Source organism: Leiobunum rupestre, chromosome 8 (genome assembly GCF_980474605.1).
Source record: "Leiobunum rupestre chromosome 8, qqLeiRupe1.1.hap1, whole genome shotgun sequence".
NCBI lineage: Eukaryota > Metazoa > Arthropoda > Arachnida > Opiliones > Sclerosomatidae > Leiobunum > Leiobunum rupestre.
In genome coordinates, this window is record NC_143391.1 from 8,186,620 (window position 1) to 8,206,036 (window position 19,417).

The window sequence follows — 19,417 nt, forward strand, 5'->3', positions numbered from 1 at the left end:
ACAATTTTTGCGAAAGTTTGTATCATAACAAAATATTTTGAGTAGGCAATATAAAATATTAAATCCTAAATTCAAAAGTATCAGCTTTATGTATTAATTTTCAATACGAGTTCTTTTACGAGATTAGCTAGAGTAGAAATGGACATCTTTTATAAATGCGGAGCAAAATTATATTTGGTATAATACCAAAACAATTTAGTTTCAAATTCATATTATTTTTTTCATATCATGAGCGTCCAAGAATGAGTTTATTTCTACTGTCGGGAGAATGGTCATGTGTAGACGATTTATAAAAAGAAAAGAAAAATTCAGCCATTGTCATTATCCCTAACTATAAATAAATATATTTTGAAATGTTTATAATTTTTTATTTGATTTTTTCTCCAAGTTCATTATTTCCTCTTTTTATATAAACTTTTGTATTTTATCTTTTAAACATGTAACATAGGTAGTTATTGTATAATTATTAAAAAAAAAACCTACAAAGCAAATTAAAACTTACGACTGTGTGTGGCATAAAAGTCGCTATGTCGACTTAGGCCTTACAAACTGTAAATAACCCAATTATTGTTCCAAAATAAAAAAGTATTATTATTATTATTATTATAAATTCTACTTTCTGAATTATTGGTTAACGTAACCGAGGTTGGTTACAAACAATTTCAACAAAATTAAGAACTATGGCCGTGATAAACACCATTTTTACGCTTTAAGCCGGGTTTTCATGGACGCTTTTAGCTTGAAAAAGTTTGGCTTGAGCAAGAAATAGTTTAAAGTTCGCGCTCACGCTGCAATCGCTTCTGTTTTCAAGAACGCTTGTGTTTTGCACTTGGAGCGTGCGCGTGTGAAAATAGATTGGAACACGCTTCTAGCGCCGATCAAAACCAACTAGATATTTTTACGCCCAAGCGAAAATTTCGCGCGTGACGTCGGTCCATGTGACTTCAGCCAGCCAATGGTTATGTAGTATGTGCTAGTGTTGGTACCGAGGCTTATCACACTATTGTACGCTGTTCGAAACAAATAACAATGAGTTCAACCACAACCAAATTAACCAAAAAGCAACAAAAATAAATAGAAAAAGAAGAGAAAACAACAAAGGGAAATAGAAGTGAAGAACAATTTTATAAGCCATGTAAAGGATAACCCAATAATTTGGAACCGAAAATTAAAAGAACACCGAGACAGAGATGCAGTGAATGTTGCATTTATAGAGTTGAGCAAAATTATGTAAATAGGGTGCACCTACCATCGTTTTGTTTTACACCTTCTTTTATTGTTTTTGGCCTTAATAATTACTAAAAGTTTAAGTAATAACATTTTTTTCTTAATCAAAAGACGTCCGCGATTCGGAGCCGCCATATTTATTTAACGCGGAAGCCGCCAGCTCAAACGGCACGCTAGAAATATCTTGCATCTTGAAAACGCGAAGCGCTTTCCTTGCAGCTTGAGCGCGAAATATAAAATAAAGTATACCCTTCCCACAAAATGGAAAAATCTCAATCTTTTCTTTTTCAAGCTACAAGCGTCCATGAAAACCCGGCTTTAGAAACGTCGTATTTTTTGTTTGAGGCGCCCCATTTTATCTACAACGCGAATCTACGAAATATTAGTTAAGCAAAAAGGTGGCGAAGCCATTAATTCGCCTCAATTAGTCGTTCCAACTAATTGACGCTGATGGAATATGCATATACCGAGTAACGGGAGAGCAAACCCGTTGTAACTTCTGAACGACGACGTTGGAGACGCTGCTATTGATCGGGACCACTTTAAGAGTGTATAGCGCTTAATAAACAGCGACGGTGTGGACATCCATTGAGTGACTGGTATCGAATGTGTACTTTCACAATAGCGGAGCTCCACGGTCGGCCACTCGCTTTCGTCGACTAATTTTCTAAGTAATTTGTGAAAATGATGGAAAGCGAGATAGGCCCCAAAAATTATTAAATTCCTGTTGGATCACGAAAATTCCGAGAGAAAATGCTTCTAAAATAACCCCCGCCCCTCCCTCCCAGTCAGCGTTTAAAGTTTCCCGAAGCCAGTGGACTGGCACCCCGCGATATATAGGGCGAGATCCAACCTCCAACACTATGTAATTTTTCTCTTTTCTTTGACTTTTTTTCGGCGGGGAATAACTCCTGTAATGGATTGTGCGAGCGAAAAGGAAACAAATTGTTATTTATGAAATAGCGAAACGCTTCTTCCCCCGCCACCGACCAGACGAAATATGTTTCAGGTCAATGTTATAGGAACGTACAGGCTGACCAACAAGTCAGTATATTCATAGCAGCGGCACGCTTATCGATTCTTACCAGCTAGATTATCGCTTAAAACGAAAGCTTCCGATTGGAACCGCGAGATCGAAGCACTCGAACTGGGAGGATTTGGAAATTTCAGACGGTGGACATCGCTACGTTGCCTTTAGGCGAGTTTCAGTGGACGTTTTTGTATTTATCTCGTCAAATCGAATTTCAAATTTAATAAATAGCTATTTCGAAGGTCGTGATCGCCTTAACTATATTAATTATTTATTATTATAATTTTTAAGTATACTTTCGAGATAAAAAATTTGTAGGTCTTGAGCACCAATTTGAAGGTCGAGATTGGCTTTTGCATCGTACGAGTAAGATAACGGACACAAACTTAAAAGTTTGACCAGGAAACTGACCGTTCGTGTAATGACGTCGAGAGAAAACTTGCCATTGACTGTTTTTAAACAATAATTCGGTTTGTTTTTTTTACAAAATTCTCAAGCGATATTTCCCGGGGAAGCTTTCAAAAATGTTCTCCAGGTGGCAGCGCATTCTACTTTCTTTATTATTGCCGTTATTGATGGTCGGAAAATGCAGTTTATAGGCGCTAGGAGATCTATGGGGGCAGTTAGAAGATTTATATTCAGGTTTTCCCGTAAGTAGTCCGTCGACTCGAACGCGCAACTATAAGCTTCCAAAGTGATTTAGAGATAGCATTAAAAGGATCTCTCCGCGAATGTTTCAAAAAATAAAAATATCTCTCGCTATATTTTGTTTCTTTTGAATTATTCCATGTTTTCCAGTAAAATGGCCATAAATCCGCGTTGTATGTAAATCACCAGAGACTATAAAGACACGTTTCTATCACATTATACGGCGTTTTATTGACCAATAAGAGAGCTCAAACACGAGACATTTTACTATAAAGTCGAGGCTCTTCGGGTAATTTTTTCTTAGCCTTCTTCTAAGTTTTAACAAGAAATCCAATGAAGATGAACTCGAAAGAAGATTTTAAATCAGTCGACCAGACCTTAAGCCTTATCTCGAAAAAAAGCTCATTCGCATTCTACGCTCATTTTTAACCGTCTAAATACGTGGGGTGGCGGAGTGGTTAGCACTTTCGCCTCGCAGCACGAGGAGCCGGGTTCGATCCCAGCTTGTGGTACTGGGTGAAAACTCGAACAACTCCTTCCGCGTTGAGTTTGCAAGTTCTCTCCCCACTGGTTTAAGGGGTTTTCCCCCGAGATCTTCGGTTTCCTCTTCCATAAAAACTTGTTGAGGTTAACTGTAATAGTGAGTGTAGGGAGCTGTTGGTTCGCGTGGTTTGCAGGGCTTGCCAGCACCCTCCTACGCATTGTAACCCGGCCACCTGAATTAAAGGCTTTAAAAGTCGCTCGATGACTTAGGCCTAGGGTGGTGTCTTGGGTATTAGCCTAGCTGATTATTATTTTACGTGGAACTAGACCAGTTTCGTGAAGAACGTGACAAATTCTGCAGGTTCTTCAGCATGGGCGTCCACTGTATATAGGGGCGTAACAAGCCGTGACTCCGACTCAAATGTCTCCATTTTCATGAGCTATGAATACACTATAACGGTATGAATATTTCCGCTACGTCTCTCTCACTCTCTCTGCCTTATGGATATATATATATATATATATATATGTGTGTGTGTGTGTGTGTGTTTGGAATTTCCTCGGGAATTTGATATTCTCCGATAGAACGAACGTTAGCAAATACATCGCCGTATGAGAAACTTTATGAAATAAGTGAACTTGGAGAAATTTGGTTAAAAGGAATATAACCTCTAAAGTTTCATTCGGCTCTAAGGGCTTCCAATATCGAACGCTTTCCCTGTGGAATTTGACATTTTCGGTGTTGCTTTGTGGTTTGTTGCGGAGGATAATCTTTAAAATTGTTCGGGGTCTTCCATAAATAACGCTTCGGTGGCCATAGATCAAAGGAAGAGCAGGATGAAACGACACTAGCACTTCGTTACGAAGATTCTGACATCACACGAGAACCATATTTATTTATTAAAAAAACCATTGTAGATTAAGTTAGCTCCTTAATAACTAATAGTAATTTTAATTCAACTCCCAATCTTTAACATGGAAGCGTAATGAAATCGCAAAAAATTATAAAATCGGCGAGAAATGCAAAGTAAATGTATAAGTCGTGTATGACCATTTATTTGGCGCGTAGCAGTAGCGTTCGAAACCCTCATAAATCAAACGTTGAATTTGGAAGAAACTTATAGAACCGTAATAAGTTCGAAAAATGTATTTATTAGAAAATCCCATTGTCAGCAACGAGCGTGAAATCTCACGCGGGAATATATACACGAGGTAAATTGCAATTTTTATCAGTTACAAAGCGAGCGGGACAGGAGTCCTCTTGATAATCCTTCTTAAAGTACCCTCCGGGAATTAAAGAAAAATTGAGATGGAGTGGCCTAAATAAAGGATCTCGGTGTGAGGAGGGTGCCAGGGTGTAAGCCGAAACGCAGGCCGCCTATCGTCTTGCCGCCTTTTAAAATAATCTTTGGCTGGTCCTATTGTTTCCCCGCAGCTACGGGCCTTAATCTGGGGCGGCCGCCGTCGTCGAGTCAGTCGTATACGCGGCTGCAGTATAAATATCGCGGGCCGGATAAATTTAAGCCCGGGCTTACGAGGATAATGGAAAAGTTCCGGACATATCCAGAAGAGTCTTTTAATCCGCAAAAACAACTACAAAGTATCGCTCCTCGCTTTGTTTATATTTAAGCTTTAGAAAACTAATGATGCACTCTCTCTCAGATATTTCGTAAACACGGAAAAGTATATCACGTATCTAACTAAGGCCTTTGTCCTGGCAACCGTGGACGCTTTTTAAAAATACCGCCGCCTAACCGACGACGCCAGCCGCGTCCGTCCCTTTTGGGGGGCTTTTTTACGCGGCATCGCGCGCCGAAATAAATGTCGCCATAAAGAAATTTGCTCGGCTCAACGCGGCCATGTTTGAGCGGAAATTTTAAGCTTCAGTCGCGCGTGCTTTCGAGTTTTGAGTATACGTGTCCGGCGCGCTACTTTGTAGATTAACGAAGCTTTATAAGCGGCCGTTAAAAATATTACCCCGTTTTAACAGTTGTACGGACTATTTAACTTGATAAGACAAGTCGTACGTTACTCGAAAAATTAAGCGTCAGCCGTAAACCCAAATGAATGGACTCTTCGCCATTAGAAATTTTACAAGGAGGGCCAAAATTCGTTCGCGCCAAATTTCGTCCCGAAAAATATATTTAGAATTTTATATAGGAAGAATAAATTCGCTTTGAAATTGGCTGGCGAAAGAGGGTTTTAATTAGAAGCGAGGGCTAACTCACTTATCGCGCGCAGTTCATTTAATTTTAAACAATCGTTATTAACGTATAGGTTCCCTTAAATAGGACTCTTAACTCCGGAATAAACACCAATTATGTATATATTAATTACCCAATTTAATATTCAAATGTAGCGCGCTAATTGTAAAAATTTGTAAAAGCTAAATCGCCTCGAAATATATTCGAAGCGTATCTCGACGTCGTTTTGATTAAATAGAACCGCAATATCGTAGAATAGCGCGTCGCGTACTATTCAAAGGAGAGAGAGTATACGATCCATCAGCGGATAAGGAATCTTCCTTACGATTCCGAATGCGGCAAATAGTATATATCCTTATTTATAAGGCGTAGGCGACGAGATCCTCGCTCTTTGGTCTCCTAAAATGACATAAATATATAAACGCGCGGACTCGATCGATTCGAGTTTATATTTTGTAGCGAAGGATGACGATGGCGAAGGTGCAAAAATGAGGTGGCGGCCGCTCCGCTTATAAGCCATAAAGTCAGTGGCCACTGTACGTCTCCTAAATTAACTCTCTTCGCTCTCTCGCTGGCCGGTAGGCGGCGGTAAAAGCGTTAAATTGCCTTTTATGACGTTCTCGTAGATCCCCTATCACCATTTTAATGGAAGTGTTTATCAAAACACTTTTCAAGTTGGTCGTCGGGAGGGCGAGACGACCGCCGACCGACTTATCCCGGTTATATTTTTCACGCAAATATGAGAGGAGAGAAACCGGCGGACGGAGTTTGGGCCCAGTTTTCCACCTTTGTGTTTCGGGTAAAGCCCGTTAATTCCTTTGGAGAGCAATAACACTTATTCGTGAAATATTGGGCTCTTGACCAATCGTCGTGGCCTCCTCCCACTCGTACGCCGCGCCGCTATAAAGGGCCTCGCGCTACGTGCCTAACAGTTCCAAAATTATGGAAGCAATATTCGAGTGGCTTTTACACGGAATATAAAATAGCGGCCGTTCTTCTTAATCTTCCCGACGCTCGCTTTTTCTTCGAAAAGCAATATTCACTTTTAGCTCGTCCCGAGAAGTGACTCCGCTAAATTCGTTTCGCCGATATTGGGAGTGCCCACGCGCCATAAGTATTCGATATTTTCTATGAACTTCGAAGCCATTTCGGTTGGCTCCGCTCTAGGTAAGTAATTTTGAATTTACACGAATTAAAATTAGAAAATGAAGCGGAATTGAACCCTATTCGAGATAGTGTTGCCGTTTAGAACCGGAATCGAACCGAAATTCGGTGGTTGATTTATTCTTTTTCGCGGCTTTTTCAAAAGTAATGGTATTTGAAAAGTATTCGGTTTTTTCGGTTCGGTCCGGTTCTCCTTCGGTTCCGGTTCGGTTCTACATGGAACCCATACCGAACCGGAACCGAAGGAGAACCGGACCGAACCGAAAAAACCGAATACTTTTCGAATACCATTACTTTTGAAAAAGCCGCGAAAAAGAATAAATCAACTGACAACGGTGACAAGTGGCAAGGACTATTATGTCTATTGTCTCAATTGGAAGGAAAAACCGTTGTATTTAGAAAACACTTAATTTCGTTTTGTCCAAACTATTGGTTTTTATTTCGCCGCGTGCTCTATGCTACTTCCAAATATGTGGAAATAAACGAAAATAGCTTTATAGTTTTCTCCCTAATTTTTGTTTCGGTTCTCGGTTCGGTTCCTACTATTTTTCGGTTCGGGTTCCAATTTGTCTTGATCGATTCGGTTCCGGTTCCACTTAGTCGGTTCTCGGTACGGTGCTGGTTCCACTTAGTCGGTTCTCGGTTCGGTTCCGGCTGGTTCCACTTAGTCGGTTCCGGCTGGTTCCACTTAGTCGGTTCTCGGTTCGGTTCCGGCTCCTTCAAGAACCGGAACCGAACCGAACCACGGCAACCCTAATTCGAGGAAAGTGAAAATTTCAGCGCCACCAGTAGCGGGAACGGCCAGCGATGGGCGCGTTACGCTCAATTTAGAACAAGTGGGAGCGTTTGGAGGCAGAATGAGCCGGTAATTTCAAACGATTGAGAGACGAAGAGAGGTTCTGCCTCTATATTTATCTATTAATGAGATTATCGAGAATTCAAATTTTAGTTTGGTTAAATGAGCGGAAGAGTGGTATGTTTCCCGTTTCCCTCACTATCTGAAAGTGAGCGTACCTTATTTCATCTAATAATCGATGGAGCGAGAGGAGAACGGAGTTATCATTTTACTCTTAAACCCTCTACAAACTGAGAGGAGCGTATTATGTTTCTTTAAAATTATACACTTTTAAGTGGATTTTTGGGAATTTTATATTATTTGGGATTTGTATTTATATATTTTTTGTTGAAATAGGTAATATGACTCAAATAAGTTTTCAGTATAATTAAAGAACTGTATTAGTTTTCCATGTTCAATTAGCTATTTGTTAATACGAACGAAAGGTATTATATTTTTATTGAGCTCAGCGTGAGAGAGCTTTAGCTGTTATCAATCCGATATTGAGCGAATGAAAGAGCAGAAAATTGAATGAGAGAAGTAGTGAACACGTTTCATACGAGTGGTTTTGAGAGATATACATTCTCTGAATTTCTCTATCCTATGCCAACTACGTTCTTCTGCTCCTGGATTTAGATAAACATTACATTACATTACATTACATTAAATTACATAGCTTTGCATATCATTATATCACATATCATTACATATAGCTTTGCATAACGTTACATAACATTACATAGCTTTGCATAACATAACATAACATAACATTACATAAAATTACATAACATTACATAACATTACATTATATTACATAAAATTACATTATATTACATAAAATTACATTATATTACATAAAATTACATTATATTACATAAAATTACATTATATTACATAAAATTACATTATATTACATAAAATTACATTATATTACATAAAATTACATAACATTACATAACATAAAATTACATTGTATTAAATTGCATTACATAACATTACATAACATTTCATTACATAACATTGCATTACATAACATAAAATTACATAACATTGCATAACATTACATTACATTACCTAACAGAAAATTATATTGCATTAAATTGCATAACGTAACATAAAATTATATTGCATTAAATTGCATAACGTAACATAACATTACATTACATTACCTAACATAACATTACATAACATTACATAACAATACATAACATAACATAACATTACGTAACGTTACATAGCATTACATAGCATCGCATCGCCTCGCCTCGCCTCACACCGCATCGTCTCGCATCGCATTCCATCGCATAGCTTTACATTACATTAAATTACATGGCATTGCATTATAGAGAGGGCCCTGGTATTAAATTTGAAATAAAAATCGAGCCAAGTTTGAAACTGGCGAACAATGTATTTATTGCGTATTAATATGTGGAGTAAATAGCGTATATAGGCCTAGCAACAATCTTTGGTTAACCTAAATTTGGAATGGCCGCGGCTATAATACGATAAAATAATCATCCGTTTATAGGAGTGATCTCGGAGAAAATTCGGCAAAGGGGAATTTATCGTGAATAATTCAGCTCTCGTTCGAGCGGCATTGTGTTCGAATAAACACAGCCGAATTCGTATAAATGGAATGGGCCCGAAAATGATTTAATCCGGCCAGCGACACACAAAAGCCTGTTTACTTTGCAAAATTGAGAACATTGCCGTTAATGCCGCGGCGCTGAAATAAGCGCGCCCTTTCTATTTTTATATCAATGCGCGAGAACATTTTGCGTCCGGCGTCCGCTGGGTCAGCCTGTTCTCCGAGGAACCGCACCCAAGACAATGCCCCGTAATAGAGCGGAGGGATTTTTACGCGCCTATTCGCTGTTTTAGTGCTATTTTGTAAATCGAACCTCCAGACTAGCTAGAGAACGGAAAGAGAAGAAGCGACGTCGGCGGCCGCCGCTTGGGACTACATCGTCTTCCTTTCTCAAGAATGCTTATCGTTGATTTCGGGGAGCCGCCGAAAATTCGTCTTTTCCATTCCGACCGGGGCTTAAAGTTGGATCAAATCAGGATTTACAAAGAAAAGGAACCTTTTCAACTACCTCCACTCCTCCACCCCACCTCCCTCTCATTTTATTCTACTGTTCTTTCGCGGGATAGTTTCATCGCGCTATAAGTTATTACCAGGCTTTCGGAGGTTTTAAATCGACCATCCCCATCCCGCCTCGAGACACTCCGTATTTCTCCATACAAATTGGAATTATACCTCTCTGCGAGGTGCTCAAGTAAAGGCATTTTCAGACCGTGTCCATCCTTTCAGACTCAACTAGTTGATTCGATTTGATAGTACTAAGTTTTTCATTTAAATTTTTAGAGCTACTTTCGACTGCCTTTTATCCAAGACTATTTAAATTTTAGTTTTTAAATTTCCTATTTTGAGATATTGATTAAAAACACTTCATTATATAAGAGTGTCGTCATAGTGGACACTCGACGTTTAATGATAACTATATTCATAATACTAATAATATTAATATTATTATTATTATTCATTCGTAAAGTCGGGAGTTTTCCCTTATTTTCTGAATATCAGAAGAAAAACATTTTAATGAAAATATTTTCTTATACTTAAGACGAAATTTATAAAATAAAATATTCTACGCAAGAAAAAATATAGTACCGTTAGGGAAATTCCAAAATATCTACACAATAATAAAGAACCCCTATAGACCTTTCTATAAATTCCTAGCTAAACAGGCCAAACATTTTCACAATGACATGGCGCTACTTCAGTAGGACTTGCTAACTTATTTATACTTTGGTTTTAACAATTCTGCTTACGCTCATTCCAATTTTATTGCTATTTTCTGAAACGTCACCCATAAAGTCGATTTCCAAAATATAGTTAAGGTAGCCTACGTGAAGATAGTATATTTCAAAATATATTAAGTCCATAACTAAACTATTTTGAAAATCAATGTGATATAATTAATTAACTATTTATCATGGTTTGTATAAAACTATAACCGTTAAATGAGTAGGATTTTGATCACAAATCTATATTTATCCAGACAACTATGCTGGCAGGTTTGCCAGATAATCCGATTTCGAGCCTCCCTGGTTCATGATAAAATCGGGCTAAACCTTCTGCCTCTCTATACACAAAAGTAAATAACCACTTAAGTAGTATTTTATAGAATGGTCTATTGTACGTTTCTGGAGGACATCATGGTCGAATATTGGCCTGGCACGAGAGTGGGTAAGAAAATCGTCACCGGCGCGAACTTCAATCGCCGGGCTGATTTGATTTTGTTAACGGCTGACTCTTCCAGCATGAGGGGAGCAATAAAACCATTCTACCTTTGAATAAATAAATATATTATTGTATCAACCATTTAATCAGTGTACCTAAAGGTTGTCTCAATCCAAAAGGAATAGATTTAGCTTTTTCGGTTTTCTTAGGCTTAAGTTGATTTGCTCTTCAAATTGAAACTATTGGTCTACGGTACCTAGCAAAGGAATAATAATTTTTTTTACTGAAATATAAAATCTGAATAATAAATCTTTAATTGTTTATTATGTACGATACACGCAAGTAGCCTAATTTATTCGTTTTATACGAATAATAACCTATTTATAAAATCTAAATTTAATTTTCAATTTGCCAGTTTCAATAACATTACCGCCATCTATCGGTTTCAAAACATTTGCACCGAATAAGGCAGCGCGTTCATAAAATTAGTCACGCGCAATTGACGGATTTTGAAATGACGTTTTAGCGCGCGACACTACGGGTACATGTCTTGGGCACACAGGCTTCTTTGCGTGCTTTTTTGATCATAACATGTAGAGGTATTTCCACGCGCAAAATGAATTTTAAAAGCCGTCAATTGCGATAAAATAAAAGCTCTACTTGTAGTATTTGAAAATACCTTTACATTACTGAAACTGGCGAATTATTATCCATTAAAAGTTAAGAATTCTACCATTTAAAATTTTTGAGAAATGGCCCGATCTAGAAAATGAAACACCCTGTATTCCGTCGCGAAGTCTCGAACGCGGGATCGTCTACGTAGCGTATTTTATTTTTCGGAAAAATGAGCGATCAGGTCTGTTGAACTCTGTACCGCTGCTAAATAGATTAAGAGAAACGCGGTAGACTAATAGATCCTAGTAGCACGGCGCGTATAAGTGGTAAATGACTTCTTTTTTTCGCTGTCGGTCATCTTCAATATTTGTTTGGTGTGTTTTTAGGTATCTCGGGATTGCGCTTGATCCGGATCGACGTGCCGACGGCGGTGATATTGGGGAACCCCTTTTGGCTCAACTGCACTTACAACTTGGAAGGGGACTCGCTCTACTCGGTCAAGTGGTATAAAAACAACGTCGAATTTTATCGATACCTCCCGACGGACAAACCTCCCGCTCAGAAATATACACTCAAAGGCGTCGTCGTCGATGTAAGTCCATTTCTCTTTCATCTTTCTTTTTACCATAGATAGATGGATCCTCTATCTGTAGGGAGACCAACGATAAATATTTTTACGGCTCTGATGGAATTGGTTCGTCCTAATTCACTTCCTTATACTTTGCATATTTTAAACTGAAAAAGAGTAAAACATCAAATGATTTATAATAACGGGAGTTCATCAAAATGGGAGAACCTTTCACGCCGTCTATCGCAGATGGCACCGTTCAAAATTAAAAATATGTAAATAAGGGGGCGGTAAATCAAAAGGGAGTCCGACTTGTGGTTGCGACTGTCTTGACTTGTCACTTAATTAAAAAATTTAAAGGTTATTTTTATTCCTGTTATTTTTCATTGGTTGTCGTACGTTTTTCCGCGTCCATTGAGTTTCGTCTTTACTTCTCCAAACGTACGTGCGTATTTATTTACGTGACGTAGTCCGTCTGCTTGGATTCGTCTACGACAAAACGACAGCTAAATACTTATAACTTGATAAACTCCTTTTAATAGTGAGGGGTCGGAAGTGGTTAGCACTCTCGCCTCGCAGCCAGAGGAGCCGGATTCGATCCCAGCTTGTGGCGCTGGGTGAACACTCGGAACCACTTCCGCGTTGAGTTTATAAGTTATTTCCCTGCTGGTTAGAGGGGTTTTCACGTGAGCTCATCGGTTTCCCCTTTCTATAAGAACTTGATGATTTTAACGGTAATAGTAAGTGTAGCGAGCTGTTGGCTCGCGTGGCTTCAAGGACTCGTCACCACCGGCCTACGCTATATAACCCGGCCACCGCTAATTGGCTACACAAGTCACTAGTGTACTTAGGCCTGTGGGGTTCCTTGGGTATTAGCTTAGCTGATTATTATTACACTGTTTTCTTTGCGAAATGTTCAGTCCCAAATTGATTACAATTTTAAAGACATCTTAGTTGCATAGACGGCAGATTGAGTTTGACGTTAAATGTAATGTATTGATACAAGTTTAATTCGATTGAATTAATTTAAAATTGAATACATCAGAACATCTCTTAACCAACTTAAAAATTAAAAAGATTGTTCATCCCGAAACTTCCCTTTCTTCCTGGAAAGGTAATATATCGTGGAATAACCAATGTAAATAAAATTATGGTTTATAAAAATTTCGTCAGTAGCGGACCATTTTTCCATTTTTATTCAATGAATTTAAGCGGGTCTGAGATCGGAGCCCCAATACTCGGAAGTTCATTCGTCAGCCGATGTCACTAAAATATGAAAATGATTCAATCACCTCTTTAGTCTACTGAAAACCACATAGATTTATAAAATCTATCGCGGTGATCGGCCAAGCTAGGGGCCCAGGTATACGCGATATTCTTAAAAAAAAAGTAGTTTCTTCTCGGATAAATTTGAAAAATACACGGTCTGCTACTTTGCCATCTATCTTAGTTTCTGGGGCTGAGTGGTCCGCTCACTTAATTGCTTAACACATTAAGCCAATCTTTCGACGGCTCTATCAGGCAGCCATTCTCTCAAAGCATTTGCCTGGAACGGGCTTCGCGGCCACCCTGGAACGACACGCCAACTCGAGAGACGAGCCTCGAGAGGGCCCCTTTCTTCTTTTCGTTGTTGATACCTCGCGAAGAAGGTATTTTCTCGGGACACGGCGCGCGAGAGTCGAGCGGTGGCAATAAATTTCGGGTCCGTGGCACTTCTGGCGAGCAATTCATAACTCGAGGCATGTCCTATAAACGTGACGTCATCGATCAACGCGGGCTAGATTGTCAGTGGCAGCGGCACGAATTATATATAGCCAAACACCTGAACGTTACGCTGCCAAAACATTGCGAGCGAAAATATGGATTGTATATAGTGGTCCGGTAGCCTCCTCCGGAGAGACCCCGGCGCGCGCCAGAAGAGCTTGGATAAGAAAAAGATGATCAGAAAGAAGGGGAGCCACTAGCTTTAGCAATTTGCGATCTACGGCGTACCCGAAAGAAAAGACATCCCCTCCCTCCCGCCGATCTCTAAGTAATGGAAATGCCTGTTATGGAAAACTTCCTTATTTCGCGCGTTAGCCTCCGACCAGAATATAGCCGCCTGTACCCCTATTATTAAATTTATCGCCCCGTATAATTAATCTCGTATACGGTAGGTTTAAGGTCACCCTCTTGATTTTAAAGTTTACTCACATCATAAATAATAACAAGTTGTCAAGCCAAAATATACCTCTCCTCGGAAGAGTTTTTAATTTTCAGTGAAGCTTAACTGTATCCGTGGTTCTGCGGTAGAACGCTCACCTTTCGTTCAAGAGGGCTCGGGTTCGAATCCCGGCCGATTAAAAAATTATACTACACCCAATGACAAAAAGAGGGCGCTTTTGGAAAAACCTTTTCCCTGATTCTAAGAAACTGGGTACGCAGTGATTACGCTTTGCCCCGAAAATGCGAACGCGTTCGCAGGCCTTACAGACAGACCCACAAACAGACACGGTGGTTTTATAACTCCTCCTAGGGTACAAAGTTCCCTCGGAGAGGTAAAAATGACTAGGACAACCGCCAGATCGACAGTATTAGTTGTAGTCGTAGTAGTAGGTTTTTGGATTTTTTTTCGTTATTTTGTAATCATGACTAGCTTGGTATTTATAGGTGAGCAGTATATTTCCTTTGCATTTTGTCACATCAAAATAAATACTATTGAATTCCAAATTCGCAGTCAGGAAGCCGAATTTTCCTACATAGCTAAGGTGTTTTTTCACACTGTGTTCTAAAATAAAAATTAAGGCAAGATATAAATATCAATATTTCATAGTTTACAAAAGTTTGTTTTACAATTCTCACAAGTAAATGATAGATGAATAAAATTAAAATCTGGTCAAACTTTCGCATCTACGAGATGGCTGTAGGAAGATGGGAGGAATTTTGCGAAATCAGCGTCTACAATTTCTGCTAGGGGAGGGACAATGGCGGACATAGTGAAGGTTGCAATGGTAAGAAAGTCTATAATAAACTGAAATACATTTTAAAATAAAAAATCACATCTGTCGTAAGACGCGGAAAATCGGAGTAGGATTGTCATATTTTTCATGATTAGATTCGCGCACCGCGAGTACCGCCACTAAACGATGAAAAATCGCTTCTTATTTTTTGACATTTGTTATTTAAAAATCAAAAGAACCGGTAATTATTTTGGCAAAATAATGCTCTTTGAAAAATCGAACGCTATTTATTTTAATTCTTTTTGTCCGTTTTACGTCGCTTTTACGAAGCTAGATTAGATCTCCAATTTTGTTAATACAAAAGTTTCTTCCGGAGCCTTCTCCTCTCAGCAGACGACATAAAATGTCGGTCTCACACGCCGGCGGTGTCGAAATATAAAATGAAAATCAATGACTGTCTCAAAATAAAATTAATGGCCGCTGCGCCGACTAAAATCATTTTTAAAGAAAAATGAAAAATATATCGATACATTTCGAGATAGATTGTAAAGACGGCTAGACGAAATCTTCAAATATGAATAATATCTTATTTGATAAAGCGATATCGCCGCTTTTATCGTTATTTTCGAAAAGCTAACGTATTTCATCTTTTTTGAGCGGATAAAAAAGGTAATAGAGTTCCTACAACTACTTTCGTAATTATGACTTTTTAAAGTCTCACCAGAAGTAAATAATACCTCCCGTAGAGAGAAGTATTTGTCTTTCTGTAGCCTTTGTTTCGCGCCAAAAGTAGGTAGAATAATATCTGGTTTTCCCCGGAGTTCTTCAGTTTTCCCTTGTCATAGAAATTTGTTGAGGTTAACGGTAATAGTGACTATAGGGAGCTGTTGGTTCGCGTTGCATGACGGGCTTGCCACCACCCTAATACGCGTTGTAACTCGGCTACCAGATTTAAAGGCATTAAGGTGGGGTCTTGAGTATTAGCCTAGCTGATTATGAGTTTATTTGAATCTAGTAACAGCAAGAAAAGTATCACTTAATGTTTTTGGGTTGATTTTTCGTATAAGGTGAATTGAGTATTTTTTTCATATAAATATAAAATTATTATAAATTATAACAGAGATATCATTATTTCTTTGTCTATAAAAGTTTATTTTGAAAATTTAACCAATAAATGTAAGATTCAAAATCTGGTCCAACCTTCTGGTCCCTTCAAATTCAAAAGAGAGAAGGCACTTTTGAAGAAGCCTGTAGGCAAAGCGGCGTTATCAGTTTTGCGGGCCCTAGGCAAAGTCTTCTAACCCCTAAAGAATCTAGCATTTTTGTTGTAAGGAAACGGCAGGCGTTTTAGACAATTGCCTATATTGCCTAGTCAGTAACACGGCCCTTCGTGTAGGATGAACACGGTAGGAATTTTCCAAAATCCCCCCGAATAATGCTGGACATGGTGAGGGAAAATGGCGGCAATGGCTCGAAACAACGTCTATATTGCTAATTTTATATGGTTGAATCGTGTACCTTTGCAGGCTCCTTCCGATTTTTCAAAGTGTGTTTTTTGAAGAAAAATTGCTTAGGGTTGAAATCCGCCATATTGATTTTCTAAAACAAATTAAATCGAGAAGATAAATATATCTATTAAAAATATTTCTAGACAGTGAAATATGCTTTTATATCATACACTGCCTCGTGATTGTGAAGGTACATGTTTCGTCTTAGATGGATACTTATTTCACTAGAGAGGTATTATATACGTTTGGTCAAATGACTATATCTTTTGGGAACGTATATATTAATAGATCGCGTTCATTCAATATTTTTTTATTTTTTAAATAAAAGTAATAGATTTAACCAAGATTGACTGGCTGGCTGGATTGGCTTTTCCGTGTTTTTTTTCTTTTTTCATTAAAATTTTTTATGATTGGAAGATTATCTATATTTAGTGAAGAGAACTAATTAAATTTATATTAAATTATATTATATTTAATTTCTTCATAAGTTCAACAATATTGTACCGTTTTTTAATTAAGCTGTTGATTATTGGAGCAACATCTATATTTGTATTGATGATTAATTATTGAATTTATATTAAATTTATTTTTATAACTACACTCATATTTTCTCCGTATTTTGAAATATTAATTATCTAAGCCTTATAAAAATAAGTCAAGGCTGCCAATTAAGAAAATACAAAATGAAGAAAGTAATAGTATTTTTCTTGCTCAAGCTGCGTGCACAGAAAATATACTACCATAAAAGCAGTGTTTCTAGTCATGTTTTGTTCAAAATGGTGGCACCCACATTTCGATACCATAATTCTGAACTTGACTTAAGTTAAATTAATTTTTTGTTTTTCGAAAGAGCATTTGAAGCTTCAATTATAATTTATTTATGAAAAAAGAACCCACGTAGTTTCAAAGTTATCGTTTTAATTATTTTACAATTTTTCTTCAACCTCTTCAAAATTTCAGTTTTTTGAAATACCTAAAAATAGTTTTTCTTCCAACGTTTATTAAAACACAGTGAAAATCCTGTACATTCGTTGATTTTCCCTTTTTTAAACCTTAGACTTCATTCTTTATCTAGGCTGATTGTTTTATTATTATTTGATCTCAAAAGTCCATTTTGCTTCGAAGCAACTTGTTACGTATTAATATTAGGTAAGTACGTTTTCTAGACATCCTTTCAGACTGTTAGACTAAATCCTAATGTATAAAACGCGAGAAAAGAGGAAGGCAATGTTATATAAGCCCTTCATTTGGAATTGGGTCTAATTGAATTGAAGACGAGGTAAGTTTTTATAGCGGATTTTATAGTTGGCGTCTCTCTTCGGTAATCAAACATAAATCACGTGAAAGTTTCATTCTAGTAGACTCCCACGGAGAGTGACGAGAGAGTGACGAACATCGCGGCTCTGCTTTCCTCATTCGGATAGCACTCCTTATCTCGCTTCCCGCGAATACGAACGGAGGCCATATCGGCGGTAGGGTAGCTCGCCACCAAATTGCCCGGCCAAAAACCGCGAGTTACGAGGCTCGCCCAGGTTATTACACCTCCAGATTAATCTCCAAACTTCGGAGGGGAGGGGGGCTCCGCTTCACCCGTCTTGGGCAATCGATTTCTCAGGTGCGCCACCGACATCGGGCCAGCGCGGCGGCGAGAGGAGAGAAGCTACTTCCTAAGCGCATTACGTATCATACTCTCCCCAGCGAGGAGCGGACTCGCCTTTTCCCCGTAAAACACCTGCTACGTTACACGTAGGGCCGATTAGCAGTGACGCGCCCGGAATCACCGCTCCCCCCCAAGACAGAAAGATATTTAGTTCATTGAAATCGGAGATGCACGGATAAGTGGCCGCGGTGCCTTATTACGCCGAGTGCAACGTAAAGATTTCGACTGCCACACCTGCTCCGCCGCTCTCTCTCTCTCCGTAGATATACAATCATATTTTATTTTATCTTTTTTCGGTCGCTCCTCTTCGATCTGTGACCGGTGTGTTATACGTATTTCTCTGTATAAAACTCCTCTCCCGCAATCTCGAGAACTCGGGCCAATTGAACTGGAGGCGACCGCGAATCTCCCGCTGAATCGTTTCCGATTTGATATCGGGCCGGGCGAGGGTGGGACGGACGCGTTTTTGAAATATGGAACTCGAACTCCCTCCGTTTAGCGTCTTATTTTTATTCAATTGATCTAAAAGACCCCGCCAGATGGTGGCCGGAGTGATGTAAGCCCGCTAAAGGCCGCCAGATTGTCTGTAGCTAGTTTGCTTTCGAAATGATATAACACTTTTGGATTTATTTACGAAGTATGGTTACAAAAAACATTTACCCGGAATGGGAAATTTAAATATTAATTTTTAAACGAAGAAATCTATTTAAATTAAAACCTGGTGCTAATTCTGTGGGGTGTATAATAATGTTTTCGTTAAGATTGCAAACATTAAACAATATATCTAACGAAGGGTGTTTCAAAAGTGGTTCGTTTGAGGGATACGGTTTTTTAAACATTTACACTCAAGAACACGTCCTTAAAATTAAGCCACACTTATGAAAAGCACCCTGCACTTTAAAATGAAGGTATTAAAAATTTAATTAAATTTATATAAATAAATCACTTGGCTACCAATATATTATAAACTTTTTTAGTCATTTCTCTCCACGTGCAGGAATTCGGAATAATAATAAGTTTAGTAAAGCCGCAGCTGTTTCATTCCATATTTGAAGTTCCATATGTATATAAATATATTGGTTATTCGAAGATAATTTTGGTGAACTCGGAAGTATGCCGGCGGAGTGGTAGAAAAGCTTATTTTCCTTCGGTGGTATTGGTGCTCTTAAGATTGGTCCCTGAGCCGTATATCTAAGGCTCGTGGCTGGCCTAAGTTATGGAATGGAAATGGTTGGTCTAAAGAGCAAAATGAATAATGCTGGCGCGGGGTCGGAAGTTTGCCCCGAGGA

The 19,417-nt window shown here is 38.5% G+C and overlaps 1 protein-coding gene across 2 annotated transcripts in view; it reads left to right on the plus strand.

The window, feature by feature from the left end:
* Positions 1 to 19,417, plus strand: part of LOC149932299 (uncharacterized) — a 41,815-nt gene that overhangs the window by 10,771 nt on the left and 11,627 nt on the right. For both annotated transcript variants that reach the window (XM_090155689.1, XM_090155690.1), the window contains exon 2: positions 11,840 to 12,045. In XM_090155689.1, coding sequence (XP_090011815.1) covers positions 11,840 to 12,045 — 206 coding nt within the window. The remainder of the gene's footprint in view (positions 1 to 11,839; positions 12,046 to 19,417) is intronic.